General features: G+C 43.3%; 1 protein-coding gene across 1 annotated transcript in view; it reads right to left on the bottom strand.

Moving 5' to 3' along the window:
- LOC148035266 (Tetratricopeptide repeat (TPR)-like superfamily protein) overlaps window positions 1-23,896 on the bottom strand; it is a 37,222-nt gene extending 13,326 nt beyond the window's left edge. The window contains exon 1 of the mRNA XM_087680266.1: window positions 23,481-23,896. Coding sequence (XP_087536392.1) covers window positions 23,481-23,810 — 330 coding nt within the window. The 5' untranslated portion in view covers window positions 23,811-23,896. The remainder of the gene's footprint in view (window positions 1-23,480) is intronic.
- Window positions 23,897-24,433: the final 537 nt, after the last annotated feature.

Below are 24,433 nucleotides of genomic sequence, written 5' to 3'. Positions count from 1 at the left end.
CAAAAGACCCCAAAAACCACTCAACCAGCAAAATGGCCTCTAAATGTGGCCAACCTGCTACATGATACCCTGGGGCTGATAAATGCAATCCGACTATGAGGGTGCACAACCGAAAGAGGAAAGTGAACACCTAGAGCAGGAGGAGGAGATAGAGAGAGAACGTGGGAGAAAGAAAGAACAACCTGACTACAATGGCTAAAGGTACAAGCCTGCAACAGTCAACCCCAACCAACAACTCTACACATCAATGTGGGCTCTAGATGTAGCACGGGGAAGAGAGAATGAGGAGGGCTGGCTCATTACAAAGGATAAATTATGGATAATGAGAGTGGGAGGGCAAGCCACCTATATATAGGCAAAAAGTGGCAAAACCCTAAATATGGTCAAACCCTAAAAATGGCCAAAAGAGCCACAAATGAAATGCACTAATATGCCCTTCATCTAAAGTGTCTAAAACACATAAAATGACAAACAAATACAATATCAAAGCTCCTAACATCCTCATCTAACTCAGACTAAGGCTCAAGACAAGAGATGACCACACAAGATACACATGACTGCTAACACCCCCTCTTAAATCCTAGATGCAACAGAAGGCCAAAGAAAATGTGGATCCAAGGGTGGCAAGAAGAGTGCCAACGCCAATAAAGTCCGTCAATGTAGAAAGCCAACCAAGGAACAAGACCCCCTCTCCACATAAAAACTCTTGAAAACTCCAGTCACACGTACGAATGAGCCAGGCCTCTAACCCAACTATGAGACGATAGCGAGGAACTATCAAAGGCGCTAGAGACTGCATAGAAACAACAGGGACCAAGGGCCAAGCAACAAGGAATGGTAGCTCAATGACGAAGAAAAGAGATTGCCATATAAAGAAAAGGCCCAAAGTAGACTAGAAATCCTAAAAAAACTCCTCACGATCCTGGGAAGCCCCTCTCGAAACACAAAGGGCCAAGAAATCCACAATCGCATCACTAATATCGTTCCCCTCTGAAAGGGATGGGAGGCATGAGGAAACCACCAAGAGGATATTGGGGGATAGGATAAAACCTATGGGATAAATGGTACACAATCAAGAATGGGGGGAGCAATAGAAAGCTACCTCAGAGGACCTTGCACAATGAAAGGGGAATGGAGTATAGATAGCTCCTTTCAACCTATTACAAAAGCGGCTCCTGTAAAAGAGTCCTCAACAAAGATGGCTGGCTTGGTGAAGAGAGCATGGGTCTCGAAGCTAAGAAGGCCACAAATTGAGAAAAGAGAGAAACCCAAGTCTTGAACATGTAAGGCCTCTAAAACAAAGCTCAATGTACAGTCCGACAATAGAGGCAAGGTGCCAACACCACTAATAGGCACCAAAGAGATGTCACCAATAGTGACGACCATCTAACTGACAAAGATCCTGCAACAAATCACCTCTGGGAGTCATATGACTCAATGCACACTATTAAGGAGCCAAAGCTGCTAAAACTAACCTTTCTTCTTGGAGAGAGTGGTAATTCCTTGATTAAGCACTTAAATACTACAATTAGCAAATAAACATAAATTGAAATGCACAATTTACCTTAATAATCTTGAACAATAAATACCCAATTGGCCCCAAAACTAACGCTCCTTTCAGTACTAGCTTTAATTGCTAATGGATTGAGTACAAATTGAGATTTCACAATCTCATTTGCCGATCTCAAAAGTCCCTTGTTGTATATACAATCAGCAAGCGATTTGGGTCAATTGCCCCTTGATTTTCACCCAAGAATTGCACAAATGCAACCCACCAATTGACCAAATGTTGCCCCAATTCACAATGGATGGCCTAACATCTGAAATCCCTGTTAATTCCACGAATTTCAAGTACTGATTTCATTGTATGATGCCTTCTCCTATTGGCACGGGTCCCAAGGTGGCTGCAAAACCCTAATTTCTGCAAAAACTAGAGTTTATAGCAAAGATCTTACTGGTATCTGCTAAATTTGACTAAGATCTGCTCAAAATGGCTGAGAAATGTTGAGATCTCCTGACACTAGATTGAGAAGGTGAGAGATAGTCAAGATGAGAGAGAAATCCCATTTTCTTCGTGAGAAAACCCTAAATTCTGTCTGCTCCAACCTGCATTTAATGCAATCACCTACTGCCAAACACCTCCAAAATGTTGTCGCTTGACCAGCAATGCTGTTGCTAGCCCTGGAAAGGTGACTCCTTGCTGTCCCCTGCTTGCTGAGACCCCCAGATGGCTATCTTTTGCTGCAAATTGCTGTTTTCTGATCAACAAATGGACAAACTCTCTCTCTCTCTCTCTCTCTCTCTCTCTCTCTCTCTCTCTCTCTCTCTCTCTCTCAAGCTGTAAAACTAATTCAATGGCTGAGACCCATTCCCCAAAAACGTTTTCTCAATTTGCATAGGCATTTTTTCCAAGTGACAACCTTCTAAACCCATTTTTCAGCATTATCCACCCATTTAATTAATTTTCAAAATTAAATAATCCTGAAAATAGACACCTAGAAACTGTAAAGCATATTTTCAATATAAACCATGGCTAAAACTGTCAATGGCATTTAGTAACATGTTGCTATCCATGGAACCAATTGTAAACCATTGAAAATGAGCATAATCTAACCATAAATTGATCATTTGCTGATCTGAGAACTGATCACAAAATCCTGCAAATGTGACCCCAAACTGATCACAAACTTGTTGTAGAAACTAACCAGCAATCAATGCAAAAACTGATGCAAAACTAATCCCAAAAGTGACCATAAAAGATTCTCAAACTTATCAAAAACTGAGTTAAAACTGATCAAAATTTTTATCTCAAAATTGATGCAAAATTCATGCCAAATTGATCATAAGCTGATGCAAAAGTATAGTTCCAATGCTCGGGTGAAACTCGTACTCATCGGCATACCCCTCATAGTGACTAGTACATTAAGTAGTGACCTTGTGGCAAGTACCCTAGATGCATGCTGAATATATCCATGATCCACTACATACAAGAGTTGTCCATATGTTGGGAATAAAGACCCTCGTGCCTTTAAATGTGCTCGGGTGTGAACACATCCTTAGCACTTGTACTTACACATATATATCTATCTAAAAAACCTAACATGGTACACTCGTCATTAGACCTACAAACCTGCTCACCCTCTGCTATTGCTCTCTCTCACACTCGTTGTCTCTCCGCGCACAACGAACATCTACTGTCTTGATCTTCATGCCTAACCCATCACTACAAACTAGTATTAGAGCACAGAGGGTACGCTTCCTGAGATCAAAGGCAGCTCGCGAACAGCTCAAGGCAAAAGAAGGTCAGTCATGCACCAGTCAGTGTGACTTGCAGCTGCTGAGTGTGTGGCCATCGGGCAATAATAGGCTGATGCAAGCAATCAACAAGACTTCTGGGTGACAAGCGACAACTCACAAGCGGTAAGCGACGTCTGCAAGGAAGTCCGAGCAAGACCAACAGGTAACACCAGTCGACAGGTTCAAGTTGCCGACGAGACGGCAGCTGACGAGACAACAGCCAAGCGTCAAATGGGTTGACGACACACAACAAGGCGGGACGGCGCAAAAGCTGACGGGCGCCAACGAGCATGCAACCAAAGTCAAACGAGTAGCTATCAACAAGGGGTCATGTGTCCTACATGACTGACAGGCTGAAGAATAAGTCGTGATTGGCAGGTCAACAAACCTCGTCACGTCATCTTTTTTGGGCCACAAATTCTTTTTTTTCTTCTTCTTCAAAATTCTCTTGAAATTTTCCCTTGGCTCGACCGGGGTTCGCAAGCGCAAGCATAGTGCACAAATTTGTGCAAATCTAGACCCAGAAACTTGGGGCTTTTCCAAATGGAGAGCTGTCTATGCAAAATTGAGGCATCTACGTCAAAAATTACAGACATTGTGCGCATTTAAATTGGGGATTTCGCCAAAATTATTGAAATTTTGCTCATCTGAGTGAAATTTCTCAACATTGGACCCATAAAATTTGGGGCTTTTCCTGTATTTGGGAATTGTGATGCAAGGCAAGCAAATTTGTCTCAGAAATTGCAGAAATTTGTGACATTTTGCCTCTGACATTTGGGGTTATTCATGTACGAGCACAAATTGGACTGAAATTTACCCAATTTCTCGACATTGATGCACATTGGACCCCGTGCAATTTGGGGCTTTTGCAGTTTGGAAAAAATATGTGCAGCATTTTGTCATTTTATGTTCATGCAGGTGAACAATGCATCCACTAAGTCTTCCAATGCTTTGCATACTAGGGGCAGATCACAACAAAAGGGCAAATCTGATAGCAAGGGATACAGTAAATCATGTGGCAAAGATGTTTAATGCCATCATTGTGGCAAGAAGAGTCACTTTAAACGTGACTACCACAAATGGAAGAAAGAGAAAGGAAAGGGCAAGAAGACAAATGATAGCAAGGAAGAGAAAAAAAGCAGTCAACCTAAGAATAGCAGTGTCAAAATTGAAGAGGGAAATGTAGTCACTCATGACAGTGATAGTGGGAGTGACGTGCTCTGTGTCTCTTCACACTTTGGTGCACATGCCTTAGTTGCAGATACAGATGATGACATGCATACCTGGATTCTCGATTCAGGTGCTTCCTTTCATGTCACCCCTCATCGTGAGTGGTTGGTTCTCTGACTATACAGGGGGTCGACATGGTGTTCATCTTGGGGAGAACTATGCATGTGACATTGCAAGTATTAGTAGTGTGCAATTGTAGCTTCAGCATGGCTCTGTCTTCACATTTCAACATGTACGGCATGTACCTCAACTCAAGAAGAGCTTGATTAGCACAGGGCAGCTAGATAATTATGGTTTTCATACCACCTTCGGTGATGGAAAATGGAAGATCTGTAACGGATCTAGGGTTATTGCCAGAGGTTGCAAGAGTGATACTTTGTATCCACTTCAAGTATCTAGTGTGCATGACCATGTTATTGTCGTGACCGAGCAGCCAAGCATTTATTTGTGGCATCGCCGGTTGAGACACATTAGTCAAACATTATTTGTGGCATCGCCGGTTAGAGACACATTAGCCAAGTGCTTTCTCGTTTGGGTTACTTGCCTTGTCTTCATTATGCTGATTTTGGACACTGTGATCATTGTATTTATGGCAAACATGCACAGACGTCTCATAAAAAGTCTCTTTTGCTAAAATCTTCTCCTCTAGAATTAGTACATTCAGATGTATGTCAGATGCCTGGATTATCTTTAGGGAGAAATAAATATTTTGTCACCTTTGTCGATGATGCTACACGGAAGATATGGGTTTATCCTATTCGTAGGAAGGATGAAATACTAGACAAGTTTAGAAAATTATTGGCATTGGCTGAAAATCAAACAGATAAGACACTTAAGTATCTTCGCTCTGACAATGGTGGGGAATATGTGTCCGAGGCTTTTCAAGCATTTTGTGACAACAAAGGGATAAAGAGGGAGCTCACTGCCCCTCATAATCCGCCCCAGAATGGAGTTGCAGAGCGTATGAATTGGACAATACAGGATAAGGTCCATACGATGTTGTCTCATACTACATTATCCCATGGTTTTTTAGTAGAGCGTGTTATGATAGTCGTTCACTTAATTAATTAGTCACCAAACATGTCTTTTTTTTTTTGGGGGGGGGGGGGGGGGGGGGGCCTTCCCCAAGAAGCATAGTCGGGCAAGCCACCTTTATATGCTCACCTGAAAGTGTTGGGCTGCGAGGCTTTTGTGCACATTCATAAAGAAAAACGCAACAAACTTGAGCCAAAGTCCTATAAATGCATTTTCCTAGATATGGTAATGAGGGTGAAATGAGATATAGATTGTGGGATCCCGAGAAAAGGAAAGTAGTACGCAGCAATGATGTTATCTTCCGGGAAGATCGCATGCACAAACAGCCCAAAAAGACTAAGGAGGTCCATAGGGTTGTATTCCGGGAAAAAATACCTTTTGGACAACAAAATGTGCCCATTGTACAGCAACAAATACCTGCTGTAAATGAACCTACAAATGCAGAAAATGATGCTGGAAATAATCAGCCAGCTATTGCCCATGATAATGAGCCACTACATGTGTAGGAACAAACAGGACAGCAAGCTGTTAATGCTAATTTGCAGGCTGAAATACCAGGACAGCATGCTGAAAATGGAAATTTACAAGAACAGCCAGCAAACAATGATCATTGGGGTTAGGAGATCGTCTAGGGCTACTAGACAACCTGACAAATTTATTCCCGGTGCAAATAAGGTGGCTGAATATGTCATGTTGACAGACTATGGTGAACCGTCTTGCTTCAAGGAAGCAATGGACAGAAAGGACAGCAAGAAATGGTATAAAGCCATGTTGTCAAAAATGGAATCTCTTGAGAAAAATGACACTTGGGACTTGATGCGGTTGCCTAAAGGGCAGAAAACACTTCCATGCAAATGGGTTTACAAGATGAAGGTCACTTCTGGTTCCTCACCAAAGTACAAAGCAAGATTGGTTGCAAAGGGATACAAGCAGAAGCAAGGCATTCACTTTGATGAGATTTTCTCTCCTATAGTCAAAATGACTACATTGAGAACCATTTTGGGCTTGGTTGCAGTTGAGGATATGGAGCTTATACAGGTGGATGTAAAGACTGCATTTTTACATCGTGATCTGCATGAGAACATATATATGCAACAGCCTGAAGGGTTTGTTGAACAAGGGAAAGAAAAGATGATATGTAAACTCAAATGGAGTTTGTATGGGCTGAAACAAGCACCAAGAGAATGGTATCATAATTTTGATACATTCATGCAATCCCAAGGCTTTCATAGAAGTCAAGTGGATCACTGCTTGTACACCAAGAAGTCAGCACATGGCAGCTTGATTATCTTGGTTTTGTATGTTGATGACATGCTGATTGCTAGCAAGGATACTCGTGCCTTGGACTCACTGAAGCAAAGTCTTCATTTCATGGTAGCTTTGACATGAAGGATCTTGGTGATGCAAATCACAGTTTTGGCATGCGAATACTCACAGATAGATCGAAAGGCTTACTCTATTTATCTCAGCAGAAGTATATCTCCAAGGTTTTGCAACATTTCAATATGGAGGGGGAGAAAACAATTGGGGTTCCATTGCCTTCATATGTGAAACTCAGTGCAGAGGACAGCCCTACATCTGATGATGAGAAGGCTGAAATGGCCAAGATACCATATGCTTTAGCTATTGGCAGTTTGATGTATGCTATTGTTGCTACACGTCCTGACATTGCCTTTGCAGTGGGAGTGGTTAGCAGATACATGGCAACCCCTGGCAAGAAGCATTGGGATGCAGTGAAAGGTATTATGAGATACCTCAAAGGCACAAAGGAGTTGTGCATCTGCTATGGAAAGTAAAAGGCATCTGTTGTTGGCTTTACGGATGCAGACTATGCTGGTCATGTGGACTGCAGAAAGGACTGCAGAAAGTCCACTTTTGGGTATGTGCTTACTTTCACAGGAGGAGCAGTCTCTTAGATCTTCGCGCTACAAAAGTGTATTGCATTGTCTACTACAAAGGCAGAGTATGTGACTGCCATTGAGGCATGCAAGGAGGCTTTATGGGTTTCACGTTTGGTGGGAGAGCTTGGCATCTCAGAGTTACCTATTCTCCATTGTGATAGTCAAAGTGCTATCATGCTAGCACCGAATCCTGTCTTTCATGCAAAGACAAAGCACATACAGGTGAAGTACCACTTCATTAGAGATGTACTTGCTAGCAAGAGCATTGAGCTTGTCAAAGTGTCTACAAATGATAATCCTGCAGACCTCACGAAGGGTCTTCCAACAGAGCGGTTTGCTCATTGCTGACAAATAATGGAAGTTGGATAGATATATATATTTCAGCTTTGTACATACCTAGACTTAGCTAATTCTTTTCTCCTCTTCAAGCACATTGCCTTTAGGTGGCAGGTTGTTGGGAATAAAGGCCCTCATGCCTTTTAATGTGCTTGGAAGTGAACACACCCTTAGCACTTGTACTTACACATATATATCTATCTAAAAACCTAAAGGTACACTCGTCATTGTACCTAAAAAACATGCTCACTCTCTACTCTGCTCGACTTCACTCTCTCTATCTCTCACTGCCCGTAACGACTGGCTGTCTCGCCCTCCGTGCCTAACCCATCACTACAGAGATCGTGTGTTGTTTGTCCTTTATGTGGACGACGTGATTGTGATAGGTGACCATACTCACATGGTCAAGCAAACAAAGGCAACACTTCATGAGAAGTTTGAGATTACAGATATGGAACTTCTTTACTTCTTTCTAGGTCATGAGATCTATCAAACTCCAAGGAAAATATTTATTTCCCAGCAACGGTATGTACAAGAACTCTTGACTACGTGTGAGATGGAGGGATGCCCCAAGGCTACATGCTGTCCATTCCTGCAATCCAGACACAAACACAGTTTCCCCCTTTCTTGGAGGCATAATTATTTTCCTAGAGGCACTACCATAGCCTCCACTTACAGTAATGCTATCTAAAAACCCTTAAACTCTCATGCATTAGGTGGCATGGGATTATCCCACAGCCTATCCCAATTGTGGAGATGATTCACACAAACAATGAGAAACTATACCGCCTTTGTATTATCTTTACTCCGAACCCAAGCATATGAAGAATCATCATCCAAGGCTTTTGTTTCCAGCTTTGATTTTGAAATATCGAGCTGCCCCAAAATCACCGGATAACTATATGAATCCTACACAAAAAGATGATATTCATTCCTAACATCTCCAATAGTTACGAGTACATTCGAACAAGCCGCATAAAAATCCCCTGAAGAATTGTTTGCTGCCCACATGCGCCATCCCGAATCTACATTAATCGGCCAACCTCCATTCTCATTTGAGCTACGTGCCATAACATTGATTTCGGAACCATGATCCAAGAGAGCTATACACGGCGTCTCTCTTTCTCCCACTTTAACAATTGTCTCTATTGTAACACCAGCCCAATGTATTCATGAATAATGACTGCTTGGAATAAAATGAGCATCTTCTTTTTCATGTGCTTGTTGATGGACATCCTTATTATACATAGCCTTCTCTTTATGCTTAGTGCTGCCCATAATACTATTTTCAGCCACAAGCTTGCTATCTATACTCCCATTTAGCCCATTTTCAGCATGAGCCTCCTGTTTCAAAACAACATTACATGCATCATCATATTCCCTCTAAAGATGTTTCTCTATGTCTTTGTCAACCTGCATCAATGCTTGCAAAAATTCACCATCAAACTATCTTTTTCGTTTCAACATATCAATGATTGCATCATGGAATTCACACTTTGCGATTCCAAGAACTTCGCCAAGTGCGAATTCTACTCTACTGCCAAGTGTGCGATCTTCCAAGACTTTTTTAAGGTTTGTGGCAATCTCAAGATCCGATTGTAACCTGTAACCAAGTTGCTTGCCCCTTTTCTTCCCTTCTTGTTTCTTCTCTTAAGATGCATCCTCCATAACATGCTCTGGTATGGCTTTTTCAGCTTCTTTCTGTTGCTCCATTTTACTTCGAGTTATGCATTTAAATGGGCTTGAAGAGGAAGGACCAACAGTGTTCTCATCTCTTCGTCTCTTTTCTTCCACAAGAGCTTCTTGATTATGAACCTTAGCCAAATAAGCATAGGCTGAAAATGAATCCACTGGTGCACTCCATCCTATTCTCCCTCGTATACCCTGACTTGCATTAGCCAATTCAGACTTTGTTGTTTTGCCCTTTTTCATGTAATCTAATGCTTGCATCCAAATGCAAGATTTTGCTTCAGCCATGCCTCCTTTACAAGCTTCATCAGTCCTTTCAATTCTCAATCCATATGTGGCTGTATCTATGGCAACAAATGTTGTCCTTGCACCCATATCTTCCAACCTCTTTTGCATGCCACCATTTCCAAAATTTTGCTCTATTGGAAGACCAATTTCTGTTGCATGTATTTTGCCATCTTTCCAAAAGACTAACCTTTTTGCTTCTACTTCACAGCAAGCTATACAGTCTCGCTTTTCATGCTATAAACTATCACACCAAATGCATCTCCTCTTGATCCTTCTCTATACAGTCTTTGGGCTGTTACACGACACTTCTCTTCTACCTTGACATCTAACTTTTCGACATTTGCATAGATTTCTATCAAATTCAGCCTCAAATCACACATGCCTTTGATTAACTCATCCACAGCATCACCTTTAAGAGCCGGACCAACAGGTATAGCCAGTTGTTCCGCCATAGCTATAGGCGCCTTGGCTGCAATTTCAGCCCCTTCTGAGCACTGCCAGGTGTGGTGTCTGTACCCCATCTTAATTTTATCCGCTCCCTCCTTACCAACATATGCACTACCTCAATCACATTAGCCCAATCTGATTTCAGCTCCGTTTCACGAGAGGCATCTTCTAAACAATCAGTCAGCTTGTCCTACAAGATAGAATCTGCAACCTTTAAAAACAAATCAATTTTTTGACTCTCCAATGATTCTTGATCATCGACATCCAACTGCGCATACCGACTTTCAAATTCACAAAGCAAAGCTGTAGACCAGCCAACCCTTTATTGGGCTTTTCAATCCAATCTATAAATGTCTTTTTAGTTACCAATCCTGCATCTTCCAAGAAAAACTCCTCTCTCAAAGCTTTCTTAAAAGCTACCCAATCAGCATCTCTTCTATGTAACTCATCAATCCGATCGTGCAAAGCATGCATGGCCAAATGGGAGAAATACCAGCTCCATGCATACTACGATACCCCATGAAACAACATCTTTTCTTCATACAACCGAATGAAGGCCAAACATTTTGACCCTTAAACTACTTCAATTTTTGTCTCACTGCCTGCAATGAGTACACAGCAAGGAATCAATTCTTTTTGCTTCTTGCCTGCTATTGTCGCTACTGCAACAAAGCAATCATCTGTTGTAAAGCATCACCACCACTTGAACCAACAGAATCTCCCATCTTTACACACCTCTGCTGTTGACTTTCACGTCAAGTTCACCAATATTGGAGCATTTGGGGTCGAAAGTCTATCATGGGGATAAGAGACAGGAAGATGAAGGGAGATTCAAGGAGAGGAATAGACAGAAGAGAAGGGGTTCAAAGAAATAGAAGATGTAGAAGAATACTCATAGAGGTGAAGCCTGTCAATTTATTTCTGCATTATAAGAAGATAGATCTCTTGTAGACAAAAACGTGCATAAAACAATACATTCCTCTATACTGCTCAGACCACCAATCTGATGCCTGCATTAGCTCTGAAAGGGGGGTAAAATACTAGGACACCTGATTTGATGCCTGCATTAGCTCTGAAAGGGGGATAAAACACCACGACACCTGACTAGAATTCTACCAGATCGCTCCTTCACCTCCCAATTCAGAGTACTGTTTACTGCTTGAAAACTGCAATCACGTGTCGCGCGGTTTTGCCAATTCTTCTTTTTATATTAAATCCTCCCAAAATGGCTGAAAGCTACATGTTTTCTTTTGCATGTCATCCTATTCTAGAAGTTGTCAACAGTTTTTGGATTTTTACAGGAGATAGTATCTAAAATATCAAAAATTGGCTAAACTTGTCCAAAAATCTAGTATTTTTGAACCATCCACACTAAGAACATTGACATTAATGACTAATATGACATTCGCTCTCTAGATCAATAAGAAAGCCACATTCTAGAGATTTTCACATTGTGTCCGCGTAACGGCACGACAACATGGCAGGGCAAGTCAAACTACAGCAGCAAATCGGACTGCATTGATCGAACAATTTTATCCAGTCGATTGCATCTAATGCAACTGACCTGCCTTATTTGATGTATTTTTGTTGGGCTATTTATAGACCCCAGTTTACACACTTGCACAGTTGTGCTCAAAGTTTTCTGGTTGCAGACCATGGAAACTTCCCTCGGGGTTCACGGAGTGTGAGATCTTCAAGGTGGAAACATACGTAGACATTCTCTCCTCTCTGTCCACCCTCTGTCTCGGTTATACGCTTCCGCACTGCTTCACTTTGACACAACAATGTTGGAGCAGTTTGGACAATCATGCAAGCGCCATACGTTATGCAAGAAGCATTCACAGTTTTTTTAAGTATCGTTTCGTTCTTTTTGTGCGTTCTTTTTGTGCAGTCGAACCAGCCTGCAACCTATCAGCCAACTTAAACCTGGCCGACTTGGTTATTTAATTCTATTCTTTGCTGCCTATTTATACTACCAAGCCCAAGATCTCACATCATTCAAATTTTGTGTACAGGTTGAGAGATTCTAGTTGGCATATTCTCACAGCCCATTAACATATCTACCTCCTTATGTTTTGCACTCATTAACTGCAAATTTATGGGTTTCCCTCTCTCTCTCTCTCTCTCTCTCTCTCTCTCTCTCTCTCCGCTTCCACATTCGCTGCACCCTCACAATGCCACACTATAGGAAGGGCACCCATGCCAAGAAGAAATGCAGAAAAAAATACCCTCACCTTCATCCAGACTTCAAGAGCAATGGATGAATCTCAACCATCTAAGCCTTCCTCTACTTCTTTGTTGGTTGTCACACGAGTCTTTGCTCCTTCACATCCATAGGATGGAGGAGCCTTATTCATCAACTAGGCATTGGCTCATTGACGGTGATGCTTCAACTCATATGACTCCTCAAGGAGATTTATTACAAGATCATCCATCAAAGGGTAGTCATTATCAGTGACATTTCTTCAGTGCATGTTAGTGGTGTTGGCGCTTCGCCGCTATTTCTTGACCCTCCATTGAGCTCTATTTTAAAATGTTAACATGTTCTAGACTTGGGCTTCCCACTCCTCTCAAATCATGGCCTTACTAGACTCGATACCTGAGTTGCCTTCACCGAGCAAGCTATCTTTATTGAAGATTCTTCTTTGAGAGGCATTTTCAACAATAGATTGATAGGAAAGCGGATTTTACAAGCTCCATAGGCAGTCTTCCATAGCCGCACTCGTTCTCAATTGTGCATCATCTTTCCCATAGATTCCATCCCATCCCCACCATCTCCTCTAGTGGTTTCCTCATACCCCCCATTTCTTTTAAAGGGGGGTGATATCGGTGATACAACTATGGAATCCCTAGCTCCTTATGTTTAAGAGACGGATTTTCAAAATCGAGAGAAGCTACTTCATCCTTAAATTACATCGACAAACTTCATCAACATTGACACTTCTTATACCACCCTTGGATCCATTTTGTTTTCTTTCGGCTTCAATCACATCCAAGATTTGAGAGGGAATGTTTGTCAGAGTGCAGCGGTGCGGAAGCGGACTGAGAGAGAGAGAACGTAGAGAGAGAAGAGAGAGAAAGAGACAGTGGAAGATGAAGATCTACTGTATAAAGTGTGCTGAATACAAAGATATGCAGATATATACACGGGCGCAGTGCGCTGGACTGCGTGTCTCCACCTCGACGATGCAACCTGGTGTTCACCTCGAAGTCTGCTGCAGTCTGCACTGTCTCCTGTCTGAAATCTACAAACAGAGACGGAATCTGCACGTGTCACCGGTCTGTAATCTGCGAGCAGAGAAGTGTAGGAGACTGCTGAGAATGTCGGCTATTTATAGCCAGAAACTGCCAGGAAATAGGGCGCCAGAAATACCCAGTTGGCTACATTAAATGCAGCCGACTGCCTGCAGTGGGTCGGACTGCCACGTGGCAGTCCGACTGTGCAGTCCGACTGCACCAGGCTGTGATCTCTAACACCCCCTCTCAGAGCCTGGGCAGGGCAGAAGCCTGAGGGATCTGGAATGTCGCCGAAGTAGAGCCTAGGGAAGTGCCTTCGTAAACAAATCCGCAAGATTGTCCTCCGTCTTGCAGTACTCCACAGTGATGGTCTCATCCAAAAGCTTTTCTCGGATAAAGTGGTACTGGATCTCTATGTGCTTCGTCCGGGCATGAAAAACAGGGTTCCGTGCCAAGGCAATGCAACTCTCGCTGTCACATTGCAGCAAAGTAGGACGAGTTTGGGGACACCCAAGCTCCTCCAATAATCTCCGAAGCCACACGGCCTCACATGTGGTGGAAGACGCGGCCCGATACTCCGCCTCAGTAGACGAAAGGGCTACCGTGGGCTGCTTCTTGCTACTCCATGAGATAACACCTGCACCCAAGGTAAAACAGTAACATGTAGTAGACCGCATGTGGTCCACATCACCGGCCCAATCCAAGTCGCTCCAACCTGCAAGTACAAGATCTGAACCATCTGTGCCTGCGGGGTAATGAATCCCTAAATCAGACGTCCCCCTCAAATACCGAAGTATCCTCTGAGCAGCCTGCCAATGCACCGTCTTAGGTTCACTCATGAACCCTGCCAAGAGCCCAACAGCAAAACATAGATCAACCCTAGTGTTGAGAAGCCAAATCAAGGACCCAATCAACTGACGATAGCGAGAAGCATCCGCCAAAGGAGAAGTTGAATGGGAAGTGGCCTTCCAGTTCGGATCCATAGGAGTAGAAAGGGCCCGACAATCCTCCATCTCAAAAGACACCAAGAGCTCCTGTACATATCTCTGTTGAGAGATGAAGATCCCCCTTTGAGACTAATAAATCTCATGGCCCAAAAAGAAATGGAGTAGACCCAAGACCGTCATCTCGAACGTCCGATGTAAAGCTGACTTCGTCTCTTGGACCTGCTGTGCATCATCACCTGTGACAATCAAATCATCAACATATAAGACAAAAAGCACACAACCATCCTCGGAAGTGTGAACATAAAGCTGCGGATTGGCCTTGGAACGCCGATATCCCAACTGAGATTGGAGGAACGAATCAATCTTCTCGTTCCATGCACACGGAACCTGCTTAAGGCCATACAAGGCCTTCTTCAACCTGTAGACTTTCCCATCTGAAGATCCAAAACCAGGAGGCTGCTCAACATAGATCTCCTCCTTCAAATCACCATTGAGGAAGGCCGACTTCACATCCAACTGATAAACAGGCCATCTCCTATGGCCAGCCAAAGCAAGAATAACTCTAATGGTCGCCATACGAGCTGTGGGGGCAAAAGTATCATGACAGTCAATCCCTGGGCACTGTGCAAAACCTTTAGCAACAAGGCGAGCCTTGTGCTTATCCAAAGAACCGTCGCTAAGGTATTTGGTCTTGAAGACCCACTTGACGCCAATCACCTTCTTATTCAGGGGGCGGGGCACGAGTGACCAAGTGCCATTCCTCTCAATAGCCTCCAACTCGGCTTCCATAGCTTTCTTCCATGGTGCGGACTGTAAAGCCTCCTTCACGGAGGTGGGCTCTCGATCCTGCATAACACGGGTCATCAAACAATAGTTGGAGCAAACAAGCTCCGTAGAATGTGCCTAGTGCCTCTGTGACCGCCGCGGACCATCCTGCGGTCCCTACTCCTCAGGAATCCCCTCGATCCCTGAATCACGGAGTGTGTCACGGGCCCAGCGAGGAGGAGGCCGAACCTCCCCTCGTCTCTCTCCATCAGCAGAAGACTCTGAAATATCCACCGGTGGTAACTCCTCTGAGGTGACCGGTGGTGCAGTAGACTCTGTGTCAGAAACAGAATCATAATCAAAAGGCACGGGCTCCAGTGGAACTGTAGAAGGAGCCCAACTCTCCCCTGGATCTCCAAGAACTGGATGCTCCTCACCCGTTGATGTAGCCGGAACCTCCACAAACCGCACGTCACGGCTAGTGTACACATCCCGCTTGACGGGATCATACAGTCGGTAGCCTTGGGACTGGAAGCTGTAGCCAACAAATACCTGTTTTCGAGAAGCTGCTGCAAATTTATCACGATGAGTCTTGGGAATGTGAACATAGGCATCACACCCAAAGACCCGAAAGTAAGAAACATCTGGCTTCGTCCCAAAATAAGCCTCAAACGGGGTCATCCCTTCCACGGCCGAAGTAGGGGATCAATTAAGGATGTGGATTGCAATAGCCACAGCCTCGGCCCACAGAACCTGAGGGGTCTGTCGGTGCTCCATCATGGTGCGCGCCATCTCGATCACACTGCAGTTTTTCCGTTCAAGAATGCCATTTTCTTGAGGAGTATTGGTATTGGCAAACTCTTGGTGAATTCCTTTATCTGCACAAAACCGAGCAAACTCATTAGAAACAAACTCACCACCCTTGTCGGATCGCAAGGTCTTCAATTTCCGGCCTGATCGGTTCTCCTCAAAGAGAAGCCAATCCTTGAAGTGTGAGAAAGCTTCTGACTTTAATGCCAAAAAATAGGCCCATGTTATCCTGTTGTAGTCATCCACGATCAGCATGAAGTATGAGCTCTCACGCAAGGACTCATTCCTCATAGGGCCACATAGATCCGTAGATACAAGCTCCATCGGTGAAGTAGACCGCCGCGAAGCTGTGTGGGGAATGGCATCCCTATGTTGTTTCCCCCGAATGCAGGAGACACATGGCTGCTGGCTCACCACTATATCCGACAACCCTCGAACAAGCTGTCCACGTGACGCCCTCAGAAGATAATCATAGTTCAGGTGACCAAACCGAGCATGCCATAACTCTGACTGTGACTGAGAGGTAAGAAGAAGAGTAGAGAGGGCGGTGGAAGACTTCAGTTTGTAAATGCCATTCTCCTCATATCCGGATGATAGAACCTTCCTCGATCCACGATCAAGGACTCGCACCGTAGTACTGTCAAACTCCACCAAAAGGCCAAGGGAGCAAATCTTATGAACTAAAAGGAGATGGTACCCTAAGCCCGGGTACATGCAAAACCTCTGAGGTATGGGTTCCACCTCGTCCATCGGGAATAAGCTGCATCTTACCCCGACCTACAATAGATACTGAAGAGCTGTCTCCAATGAGAATCTGCCTACGCGAGGGTCGCAATTGGACAACACCATCTGATGAAGAAGTCATGTGCCGTGAGGCACCACTATCAACGATCCATTCTCAAGCCTGGGGAGCCGTCATCGCAGCATCAGAAGCATTCTGTGAAGCGTCCTCAATGACAGCTAGATGAAGAAATGCAACTGATGAGGGTACAGCCACCGCTCCAGAATCCTTGTTGTCCTTCTTGTTGGTGTCCTTCTTGTCTTTGTCAGGGCAATCCTTCTTCCAATGGCCAGTCTTTCCACAAATATGGCATGTGGAGTCTTTGTCCTTGTCCTTCTCCTTGTCCTTCTTGGACTTGTTATTCCCCTTCTTCTTCTTTTGGTCCTTCCCCTTCTTCTGAGAGGCTTGACCTGTCAGCACCTCCGACTTGGAAGCATTATGTCCCTTGAACTGTTCCTCTTGGTCCAAGATCATAGGAACCAACTCTTCCCACCGAAGAGTAGACTCTCGCCCCGAAGCAATAAGGGCAGAGTAAAATGTACCGAATCGTGGCGGCAACTGGGACAAAAGTGTAATCGCCATGTCTTCGGAGGAAATCGGCTTCCCCGCATTCTGAACCTGCATCTGAAGCTGCCTTAGCTTGTTAATGTGCTCCCGCAGCAAAGAAGACTTATTTACGGACAAGGTCCACAACTGTACCTCCAAAGAAACCCGCTTCATAAGGGTCATCCGATTGTACATCTGATCAAGCTCCAGCCATAAAAGCAAAACTTGCACTTGTAGGCTGAAAACATAAACTTTCTCCGCGTCAAACAGCAGCAAATCCACCACCTAGTCTCCTTTCTTGCGCGCCCACACTCGTTTCAGCCTTGTTCTAAGGCGCAGCCCTCCTGTCTGCCCTTAAACGCAAAAAACGCAAATTTGTGTCGCGATGGAAACTCCTCTTCAGGTTGATTCTGCGCTCAGTCAGCCCTCTAACACTGCTCTGATACCATGTCAGAGTGCAGCGGTGCGGAAGCGTAGGACTGAGAGAGAGAGAACGCAGAGAGAAGAGAGAGAGAGACAGTGGAAGATGAAGATCTGTTGTATAAAGTGTGCTGAATACAAAGATATGCAGATATATACACGGGCACAGTGCGCTGGACTGCGTGTCTCCACCTCGACGATGCAACCTGCTATTCACCTCGAAGTCCGCTGCAGTCTGCACTGTCTCCTATCTGAAATCTGTGAACAGAGACGGAATCTGCGCGTGTCACCGGTCTGTAATCTGCGAGCAGAGAAGTGTAGGAGACTACTGAGAATGTCGGCTATTTATAGTCAGAAACTGCTAGGAAATAGGGCGCCAGAAATGCCCAGTCGGCTGCATTAAATGCAGCCGACTGCCTATAGTGGGTCGGACTGCCACGTGGCAATCCGACTGTGCAGTCCGACTGCACCAGGCTGTGATCTCTAACAATGTTAGCAGTTATATGTGACTTGCACAATTATCTCTTGCTTATGAGCCTCAATCTAAGTCAAACCAAGACATTCGGAGCTCTGACACTTAGTCTATCATGTGTTTTCACAAAGAAGACTGTTCTATGCAGGTCTTTTTCAATGAGTTTCAAGTGTGTTCACATTGCCAAAGATCAGTTTGCAGCACGTTTCTGTTTCTTTTTCATTGGCTAGAAAACCTGTTCACATTTAGCAAAGATCATCCATACACTTTTTTTTCCATTTTTATTCAGTGCTAGCATTCTCGATGAACATTAAATGCTTGGCTTGATGCCGCCATTTTCGACACAAGGAGCCTATTTATTCTACCTGCCTCAATTGGTTGATCATCATTCTTGCAAGATTCAGTACACTTCGATATTCAATGACTGCAACATCTTCTAGTGTTGCCATCCGTCATCAGTCTCATCTAATGCCCTCATTCACACCTTGGGCTACATGCAAGGACTGATCAATCCACTCTTTGTATTCAGCTTTCATTCAATTCAATGCAAATTTTCTCCTTCCATTCTTCTCTTTCATTGCAATCTTTCTCTTTCCTTCTCTCTCTACCTAGTGCCCCTTGCGGTATTTATTTATCTTATATTGCAAATGGAAGGAGTACAATTGAGATCCTCTGATCTCCTCCGTTAATCCAAGTGCCTCCTACTATCAAAACTAATTGACAAGCCTCCAAACCAATTCGCCCCTTGGTTTGCTTGGTGATTGGTCTTCACCCTGCTCCTTGAAAGACAAATTCAGCCCCAAATCTCATATTCGTTGGCTAGTCTCCTAAAAATCCCTAAAATTCCTAAATTTCAGCTACAAGAATGCAAGTCCTAGGCCCTCAATTCTAAGCATACATCCCAAGGCAACTGTTAAAACCATAACTTTTGCTACAAATTAGGGTTTACAACAAAGATTAACTAAAATCACTTTCTTTGATGGCTCAAACTGCTGGAAAATGCTAAGATAACTTAAAAGATGGCTAGGGAATGAGAGAGCATGCTGTAGAGAGAGAAATTTCAGAGTTTCATCACAAGAAACACTTAAAAGCTACTAGTACCTTGCTCAAACAATCATGGAAGTTGTCATCTACAGTTTAGGACCACCAGAAAGACTATTGTTTTCTCCTATATGCTGTCATCTGCACCAAAAGACCTTGAGATGTTGTCACCTTCTCCAAGAGGGCTCTAAACTACTATCACATGCTGTATGACTGACCCTCGTGGCTGCAAATCACATTAGCAACCTTTCATTGCTCTCTAATAACCTTCTCTTCTCTCACAATGGCTGGAATAGACTTCCACCAGCCCCTAAAAATAATTTTCTCAATTGCATGGGTAAGTTTTCCCAAGTGGCAGCCTTCTAATCTCGTCTTTCAATATTATCCACCTTATTAAATTAATTTTTAGAATAGTAATTTTGAAATTTAATTTAATAATTATTCGAGTGCTCAAAAAATCAATTTCACTAGCCAATACTTAAATTGGCTAGGCCAATTTGTATTCCAAGTATCCCTGAGCAATTATCAGCCCTTGGACTGGCATTAATTAATTAATTAATGCCTAGTCTCTAATGTCACCCCCCACATTAATGGCCAATAAATTAGTCTAGGCCAAATCTCACACTGAGTATCACCTAGTACCTATCACACATATCTTATTACAACTTTGGCATTAGCACCAACTGATATCTCAAGGTACTAGGGCCCACATTGTGAGATAATTGACTTGCATCTCACATGTGCAAGTCACATTAGCACATTTGATTAACTTTCAATCAAATGCTAAGCAAAGCAATAAAATTTCACGTCCTCGTGACAGTTAGAGTCAAAGTGAATATGCAAAGGTTCTACGAAGAGAAGACCACACCCAACCTAATGTTTGGAGCAAATCTGTCGCAAAGTGCAAGCCTAACCCTAATATACTTGGAGTTTCAATCACATGCATCCAATCAGGTCATATAGGTAGAAGTGGATAAAGGTATCTTTTCTTTGATCCACTGCCTGCATCCACTATAACCTGTGACCACTCATCAACGCTAGCTCTAATGCACTTTCCTTTATTTTTTGTAAGTGCAAAGGGGAAAAAAAAAATTGACAATTAAATATGCAAAATAATAGAAGGAATACAAATTATTTTTTTGTTGTGTTATGATAATAATGATAAAGAAATACCACAAGGGGGGTCAATCTTTCTCTGTGCCGTGCTATAGGAGCATTCTAGCTTCATAGTTTTATTTGCTATTATGTTGCTGAATTTCAGTCTTTTAGTGCTTATAATTTGAAGTCTACTGTCCTTTGGATTATTGAATGTTGTTTCAAACTTGGTCACCTGATAGAAAAGGTAAAAATGTAACATTGAAGAATGAAAATTAAAATCTGAAATGTTGCATCATTCCAACTTAAAGAACTAGCTTTAAAAACGCAGAAGGCTGGCCAGCAGCAGTAAAAAGGATCAAGGGATAGCCAGAAAAAGCACCGTTCAGCAGCAGACACTCTAAAAAGTCCAGCAGCAATCCAAGAACAAGTTTGTCCTGGCCTTGAATGACCTAACCAGTAGCAGGTAATTATCACAGCAGCAGTCAAAGATAAAATCTAGCATTGGAGGCTGAAAATCCAGTAGCTTTTCTGACTCAACAAGCCATCAGTACCTCCAGACTCCAAAGAGAGCACAACAGAGTCCAGACAGAGAAGCAGGCAACTGCAAGAAAGGATGCCATCAGCCACCTACCACACAGGAAAACTTTTTTTAAAAAGCACACACTGTGTTCCTGATATAAAACACAGCAGGGACAGCATGTGCAGATCTTACAGGCATAATGCAGCAAGGATGGCCCCAAGCCACAAAAGCAGCCTCAAGACAGTAAACCACAGCCGTCAGGAAGATCACAGAGAGAGAAAGAGGGAGACAGAGAGAGACAAAGCAAAAGTGTGAGGAAAATGAGCTCCTAATGCCAGTGCACTGATGTATGAAAAGTGAGGCAGAAAAGTGTCTGTATGCATAAGCAATGATACCACCATTCAAGGTCACGAAGAGAAATCAGAGCCAACTAGGACAAACTGGCCACCCAATTGACCCAAAGGGCACCACCAAATTTTTTTCTTAAACCACTAAGTGTGATAATGCATATGTTTCATAAGAAGATCTTAAGTGTGATTGCCCAAAACGCACACACACTATAGGCAACTTTCTGAGCATACATAGAAAGTACTCCAAATCACAGTAAGGATGCATGTAAGAATAAAATTGTTGCTCTCCAATCCCTCACTACATCTCTTTACCTTGAGAAGCCCACAATCCTCTGCATCTCCACCTCTCAAAGGGCTGTCAAAATGCAGATGCAGTCCGCTTTCCAGGAAGCTGTTGGTTGGATTCTCCAGATTGACACGCTTAGCAGCTAATTTTGAAAGCATATCAGGGCTAATACAAGTAATCAAGAAACTTGCACAACATCAAAGCAGCCTCCACCAAGTTCAGCGGCCCCTTGGAGCAAGGATCTGAAAGTACAGCTGTAACCAACTGTGCAACTCCAGACAAGCTCTTCCAAAAGCACACACCCATAGACTGGCTAATTTCGAAATGCTGTAAAACCATGTTCGATAACTGCTGTTTTTTGAGGCGTGTTAGAACATCAGATTCGGAAACAGTTGATTATTTAGAGTCCAACGGCTGTAGCCTGTGATTGAAACAATATGAACCTATGAAACCACCAACAGCTATGTAGAGACCTACAACCCCATACTGGAGCAATCCTCTTACTCATTGAGCTCTCGACATTGTTGGTAAGCTGTGCTACTCTGCAGCTTTCATAAGGTAATGCTTGACCATACACTTAAAAAATGACCAACTTCAACAAATCAATATGGCAGATATTCCACTGATACTGATATGTGCTTGGCTGCCTACCACACCATGAATATAAAACGATTCGACGCCAATTGTATTTTGCAGGATTGAGGACATCTCTTGTGAAAATCCTGTTAGGATTTATGCTCTGCTCTAAATAGCAATCAATGATCACAATCTAAGAGGAATCATTGTAAAAAGCTTTTAACATGGCAAGAAGTTAAAGACTTGCATCGAAAGACAGATCTCCTGAAAGCATTCTGATTCCTCATTGCCCGAGAACGACTCAAAAATTTTGCATCAGAGCATAGTGCACTGACAAAAGCCAGATCAACACACCATCCATTCAGAAATGGACACGTCCTCATTTGGCTCACGAAAGATCATCAAATAAAAAGCTCCCACAAAAATGAAAGCTCCTCTTCAAGAGGAGCTGAAGCCTAATCCTACGATACCAGATATTCTAGTTTACTTTGTTCAAGCCTGCCCTGTCCTGAAGATGGCATTCATAAAAAATGAACAGTTCCTTGAATTGCATAGATGGGCCTTGAAGAACCGTAATGCATCATCATTCATGGAAAGAAATGGAATGAGGTCATTTACATCGTTCAGAGCCCCTCCATTTATGAAACCATAGGGCCAACATCCAATCACAAGAATACATTTGCAGTACCGTGGCAACAAACTGTCATGAATGTGATCCAAATCATGCCATTGCCCTTGAAAAACCCTACCACATCGTGATTCCATTCCAGGATAATCTACCTATCCGAGTTGCATTTATTAACCTTAAATCTAGAAGATTGTCAACACTAGTAGAGAACCGTTATCTGATTAGCTTCAATAAAGGACGGGTCACTGTCTCCCACCTAGGCTTTTCTGAAACGGCCATGACATATATATAAGGTAGAAAAGATCCCAGCCACTTCAATGGTATCACATACATGTGCACATTCCCAAGCACAAGTTGAACTGGTGTCCAAACCATATTTGACATTTAAGCTGGCTAATATGCCTTGGTTTGAGGGAGAAAAATACTGTTAAATCAGAAGGAATTTTCAGCACATGATCGATCCAGTTTTTTTTTTTTCCAACCCCTGCATTTCAGTCCTGCCTGATTGCTTATACAGAAGCAATGTGGATTCCCGAACTACCACTGAAAACGTCACATTACGAGCTGAAATAATGGAATTGCAGAAAATGTTCTGTAATGTGGGGGAGTCCAACCATTTTACGTGGGATAACTGTCTGCATCAGTTCAATACGTACAAGAGACCCGAGAAAAGAAGGAATTTGACAAATCATCAATTCAAAATGGATAGATTTTTCAAAAGAAATGAAACAGAACCGGAATCTAAGATACAGGGATCAAATGAGAGGAAAAGTGACTAACCTTAGGGTTGTCCTCCTCTTTTTGAAGGAGCTCCTGAAGGACATCGAGGCATTCCTGGTAGCGGCTGGACTGGAAGAGGCTAGAGGCGTCGCGTGCGAGCACGGCCGTGGAGGAGAGGATCCTTGCGGAGCTGTCGGCAGGGACGGAGGCGAGGGCAGCAGAGCCAGCGGCAGCAGCTGCAGAGGAAATGGCCGGTGAGGATGATGGTGGGGCGGTAGAGGAGGAGGAGGCTGGCGATGAGGACGATGACGGAGCTGCGGCGGAAGGAGGGACGGTAGGGTTCGGAGAGGGAGCGGCAGCTGAGGTGCTGCCCGCATCCTGAGATTCCATAGCTGCCCTGTGCTCTTGCCTGTGTTATGTGTGTGTGTGTGTATGTATGTCTCTCTCTCCCTCTCCCTCTCCCCTTCGTATTCTCTCCTTTTTGTGTGTGGAAAAAGAGAGGGGCGAATTAGCAGAAATTAACAGTTTAATCTCCTACTTAACGTCTTCGCATTTAATCTTCGGGTTTTTTGTTTTTTTATTTTGCGGGGTGGGGGGGGCGCCGCATTCACATCTAGGCTAAGTTGATCCAATACACTTTACACGAAAATATGAAGGAAGGAAAAGCTAATGAAATTTATTTTTTTTAACTTCCCTCTTTCTTAATTCACATTTGGGCTAAGCTGATCCAATACGATTAACCTCACGATATAAAGAAAAAGAAAGAGAAAGGTAATGAAATCACAACTACTTAACCTCTTCCCATAATTATTTATTTAAAATTTTATCCTCTCTTCGCAGCTAGGTGATCTTCATCACGTATTAGACACATTTAACTTGGCAATGTAAGCAAAGTAATGAATTACAAAGGTGTGTTGTAAGGAGAGTGATTGCTTGTGCATGTGTGACAAAGAGAGGACGAGGACGAGGAGGAAGCAGAAGAAGAGTTTGCTTTCATAGCTATATATATGCCA

Source organism: Lygodium microphyllum, chromosome 6, assembly GCF_053477565.2.
Source record: "Lygodium microphyllum isolate KBCC chromosome 6, Lygodium_microphyllum_v1.1.10, whole genome shotgun sequence".
Taxonomy (NCBI): Eukaryota; Viridiplantae; Streptophyta; class Polypodiopsida; order Schizaeales; family Lygodiaceae; genus Lygodium; species Lygodium microphyllum.
This window is presented reverse-complemented; position numbering and strand designations above follow the sequence as displayed.